Source organism: Colossoma macropomum, unplaced genomic scaffold (assembly GCF_904425465.1).
Source record: "Colossoma macropomum unplaced genomic scaffold, Colossoma_macropomum, whole genome shotgun sequence".
Lineage (NCBI taxonomy): Eukaryota > Metazoa > Chordata > Actinopteri > Characiformes > Serrasalmidae > Colossoma > Colossoma macropomum.
In genome coordinates this window covers 844,765-850,000 of record NW_023494800.1, presented here as the reverse complement: position 1 = coordinate 850,000, position 5,236 = coordinate 844,765, and the positions used below count along the sequence as shown (strand labels likewise).

At 40.2% G+C, this 5,236-nt stretch overlaps 1 protein-coding gene across 2 annotated transcripts in view; it reads right to left on the bottom strand.

Annotated features, from left to right (window-relative positions):
* rbm11 (RNA binding motif protein 11) overlaps positions 1-5,002 on the bottom strand; it is a 10,829-nt gene extending 5,827 nt beyond the window's left edge. For both annotated transcript variants that reach the window (XM_036588418.1, XM_036588419.1), the window contains exons 1-2: positions 4,796-5,002; positions 1-80 (exon numbers count right to left, since the gene is read on the bottom strand). The exon at positions 1-80 is cut by the window's left edge and continues 83 nt beyond it. In XM_036588418.1, the coding sequence (XP_036444311.1) occupies positions 1-80; positions 4,796-4,891 (176 nt within the window). In that variant the 5' untranslated portion in view covers positions 4,892-5,002. The remainder of the gene's footprint in view (positions 81-4,795) is intronic.
* Between the last annotated feature and the right edge of the window lie 234 nt (positions 5,003-5,236).

Below are 5,236 nucleotides of genomic sequence, written 5' to 3'. Positions count from 1 at the left end.
TGCTTATAGTAAACAAAGCCGAAAGACCTTTGGTGTCCCTCTCGGTCTCTCGGAATGATGACCTTTTTGACTGGACCCGCCTGATAAGAGAAGCAAAAAAGTCATTTTCAAGTCAGAGCCAATTAATCTATAAACATCTACTTAAACACAATCAATTAACGTAAATTTACTTATTTTATTGTTCTGCTTAAAGCGATAGTTTGGTGAAAATCTATAACCATTTTCTCACATCTCAGGAAACTTCTCCACGAGTTTCTTGTAAAATGTCTCTCAATGTTCGACTTTTTGCGAGGCTGAACTCGCTTCTCATTCTCCAGCTTATCGTTCAAATTGTCCCATTCCACCTTAAATGGTGCCTGAGGCGCCAGATTGTACTGCTGAGCCATTTAAGGTGGAATGGGACAATTCTATCAAGAGGCAGGAGAATGAAAAGCGACTTCAGCCTTGCGAGTTGTTGCAGACTAAATGTATCAGGAAACCAGCCGAGTGATTATAAATGCAAATAAGTCCATTCATCTCCAAATGATCGATGTTTGTCTCAAACCTCTCTCTTTGCCTCTTCATTGTCTGTGTTGCTATGGTGACCAGCAGTCTGTGCTGATCTTCAGGGTTAAAGGGTGAATTAGCAGTTCTACGTTAACTCCAGAGTTTAAGACCATTTATTGTGAAAACTGTGTTAGAACTGTGTGTTATAATGATTTTACAGTAAAGGAGGATTTTGTTGTTATTTTACCTATAAATCTAGTTCTGCTGTGGAGCCGCAGCAGCTCTGCAGCAGTGGAGAGATTATTCAGGCCTGATTCTCACCCAAACAGAGCTGGGGTCACTGATGAGACTTTTGAGGCTGAAGTGTTGCTGAAGTTTAGTAAAGGACTCTGACTGTCATGTCTGTCTGTATCTTGCTGAAATGTTTAAATTGGAACAGTTTTATTTTTAACAGTTGGAAATGCTTTGCACAAAGTTGTCTGGTTTGTCGGTTATTTTTGTTGATTTTTGTTAGGAAAAGCCTGGACTGATGGACTTTGCCTTTAGTCTAGGGTTGGTTGGATATCAGGCCTTTGGGTGTGTAAGTCTGATTGTTCGTTACACCTAAACTCACTGTTTGTTGATCTTGTTGTAGATTTGCAGCTTTTCAGCTGTGTTTCTTTCTGGCTCGTGACTAAATGCAGTGTCTTGTTCACGCTGTCAGTTGGGCTTGTTTGGTGTGTCAGATGGAGATTCAACATTCGACAGTCGCGCTTTGAAAGTAGCTAAAAAGTAGCCACTACTTTTTCTGGAAAAGTAGCTAAATTGTAGCAGCTACAAATTTTGGGAAAGTAGCTACAAAGTAGTGGACTACTAATTTTTCAGTAGCTCTCCCAGCCCTGGACCTATGTCTCAGCTCTGGGTCATTTGTTTGGTTGCTGGTTTGCTGTGGTAGCCCTGTTAGCTTTTGTCAGCTGTGTGTCCGTCTCCTCCTGTTTAGTTAGAGTGATCCTTAGTTTGTCTACAAGTGTTTGTCTGGGTGTTTTGGCTGTAGACTCTCTTAAACGGGTGCTTTTCTCCTAGGAATAAGGGCAGGTTAAACTGTGAGAGCACCTCCATTTACATCAGTAGGTACTTCATTGTTTAAATACACTGGATTAGAGGCAAGTACCACTCCCTGTATGTTTGGTTAGCTTAGCATAGGGTGGCAGGTAGAGTTTTTAAGCTCTTGGCTTTGAAAAACAGTTTGTTTTGTTGATTTTCTTTCCTTTGCTTGCCTGCAGTCCCCTCATAGTGAGACTGCCCAGTATGCCAGTACATCTTTAACAACTTAACTACAGTAAATTGTTGTTTGTAGTTTAAATTGTTACTAGTTTGCACCTTATTTGTCTGTATAATAAAACTGCTAAATGTTTAACTGCTTTGTACTGGTCTCTGTACCCCTTTATTGTGCTCCTCCCAGAGCCGGTTTATGAGGAGTCTGGCCACGTCCTATTTTCGCCGTTATATCAAAAACATGACTGCAAACAGCAGAGGGCGCCCATGAGCGAGTCCTCAATGAATGGGAGTAAATAGAGCCCAACGGCTAAAAACGAAAATTAAAATAATTTCTAATCACTGACACAGAACTTAACCCATTCATTTTGGACTGGCTCGGGAGCGCCCTCTAGTGCTTGAGAACTCTCCTCTCTACAAGTTCTCTGCTCATCCATCCTCCTGTTACTGTGTTACATGATTACTCAAATGTATTTGATCAGCCAAGACACGCTTCATGTCATACTGTGTCCTAAACCATATCAACAAGCCTGTGTAACCTTAATGGAGACTTGGATGCAATGTGAGCAGTTTGAGAGATGCTTTTAAACTTCAAAAAGTAAGTAACCAGATTAACTCGAAATGTTGAGCTCATTAGAGTTAGCAGAGGAATCATCTGTGTTTTACATTTGTTAACTTATTATTTGTAGTTCAATAAACTCAGTATTTCAAGTTAACCCTGTTTCTTGCTGTTTTAAGTTTTAAAGCTGCATAATTTCTTAGAGTGCTTATATAAATTTAATAATAAACCATTAATTTAAAGTAAAATATAATACAGGGTGTCCCAAATAAATTTACCTCATTTTGCAGTCTAATAACAGCCAATTCTCCCTGAAATGATCTCAAATTTTAACAGAATGTGTAAAAACTAACCAAGTTTAATTTTAATGTTTTTTTTCAGGTTGAATGGCGTTCACTAGAAATGAAAAGGCATTGTGTGTGTTAGAATACGCTCGAACAGAGTCAAACGAGAGTGAGCAGCGGCATTTTCCAGAAAATTCATTAGAAATGCACCAACTGGAAAGCAGATTTGGACACGGCACAAAAAACTCAAAGAGGAAGGCTGTCTGTGCAGGACAGAGGGATCTGGACCACCAGTATTGGAAGATATTACATTTGTGAAGCTGTGAAATCGGTTATTAAATTTACATCCCTCTGAATTTCTTGTTCAAATTTTGATAAATAAATCTTGTGTTGTTCAACATGAAGCCTGTTTAATTTCGTTTGCCAGGACATGCAGCTACTCAGATACTCACATCTCAAATGATGTTGATTTTTTGGGACACCCTGTATATATAAAATATAATGATTTTTGCTCAACTTACCCATAAAATAATGTTCCGTCACATTAAGTGACAACATTTAAGTTTTCATAGTTCTGCTCTCGCTCATCATTAATTTGTGAGATCTCTAATAAACAGGCCAGCTTACTAATGAGGCTAATACAGTCTTATTACAATTACAAAACAGCATATAGACCAGTAAAAACCAGCCTGTTCTCAGTAACCAGCAGTGCAGCACTGTGAAATTCTTCACCTGGTACCAGCTGATGGGCAAACATTTCAGAGCCATCAATTAAACTGGTACAGACAGCACAGGTACAGTTTAGCTCATAACTAAGACCTGGTTACTTTTTCACAAAGCGGCTGCCTGTAGCTGTGAAGCTTTCATGTTTATAGCTCACAGTAAGTCATACTGTGACCTAAACCACCTCTCTAAGTCTACTCCACCTTAACGAAGACCTGGGCATGGTTTGAGAGTGCTGAGAGACGTTTTGGGGATGTATTAACGGAAAAGATTTGGGTGACTATTGATTTCTAGTGTTTACAACGTCTACAATGCCTCGTAGCTCCAGTGCTAAAATAAAGAAGCAAAATTTGGACACCAAACATGTCTTGGCTGATCGACTAATCTGGGTTCAGTATGACGTTCTGTAATTTTTATTTATTTTATTTTTTTTTGCCGAATCGTGGCCCAGACCTAAATTCTGCATAAAAGTCACTGAGATGTAATCAGAGAGATTCAGAGTGGTTTGGTGTGAAATGGTTCAGGTGTCTTTACAGTGGTGGTGATAGGAACCAGGGGTCGCCATGACTACAACACAAATATAGACATTTTATTTACTATCCAGAACCACCAGTGAACCTACACGAGTCTTCTGAGTTTATATGGAATGTTGATGATGAAAAATAGTGAAAAATCTGAAATAATAAGTTTTCTTTGGGGACTATTTTGCCTCACAGCGCCCTGCATATATCCCTCCACCATGAATGGAGTTTAAGTTCTCTAAACTATCATAAAACAGTGTCTCAGTCATCAGGCAGTGAATTCATAACCATTTCATGTAGGAACTTTCTGTGAGGGAGCTTTTAGAGGTGGACGTCTGGTTCCTATCAGCACCACTGTGAACAGTTCTGACTCGGTAAGTTTCTCTAGAATGGAGCGAAACCACTCTGCATGACTCTGAACCACTCTGTTTACATCTTAACCCCTTACTTATTTGGAAATTTTTAAGAACTGGTGGAATTTACAACAAGAAACTTCATTATCTCATTCTCACGCCTTACTAAATGTGGCCTTGTAATTTGTAATTAGTATCCTTGAAGTTTTGAACTTAAAACGTAAGCAGTAAAAAGTAAAAGTAAAAATAAAGAGTAAAAGTATCAGTTTTCAATTTCAATAATACTTGAGTAACGAACAGAACCTCCAAAATAATGCTTAAGTACTGTAACTAAGCACAATTACTTAAGTATTTTCCAGCCCTGCTCAGTTTCTACTGGCACACAGTAAATACCAATGAAAGTGGGCCAGTTAGAGCTGACCAGAGAACCAATTAACTCTGCCAGAGAAATTGAGAGCCAATTAAAGTTTTATCCGTCGTGTATTATTTTTTATAAATGCAATATTCCAGCCTACCATAACCAGCTGATCAACAGCTGAGTTTTAAACAAAGATCAAAGCCTAATTTCAGCTCAGCAACAAATGACTCAACAGATCTTAGCAGATCAGACCCTACCTGCAGAAAGAGCTCGTACAGGATCTCCTCCTTCACACAGCTGTGCAGGTTACTCACGAACACGGTCTTATCGATGTCGCCCTGAGTGTCCAGCATGGTTTACAGCACCAGGCCGAGCCTGAGATGAAGCAGCAGCTCCTTCAGCAGCATTAGCGGTCACCTAGCAGGAGTTAGCCTCATTGAGAGGGACGGCAGCCTCCAGTTTGGTCGTGGAGAAACAACTGAGTCACGACAGCGCAGTTCCACAGCGGCGCAGCAGAGGGCGCTGCAGCATCGCTGCAGTAGTCTGCAGCTCTGGTCCTGGAGGTCTACCTTCCTGCAGAGCCTAAGTCCAGCCACAGTCTGCCTCACCTGCTCCAGATAATCGACCTTGTATTGTATTAGACGTGTTAGAGTTAAATGAGGGGTGGAGCAGCTTTTTGGATGCAGGTTGGAGTCTCA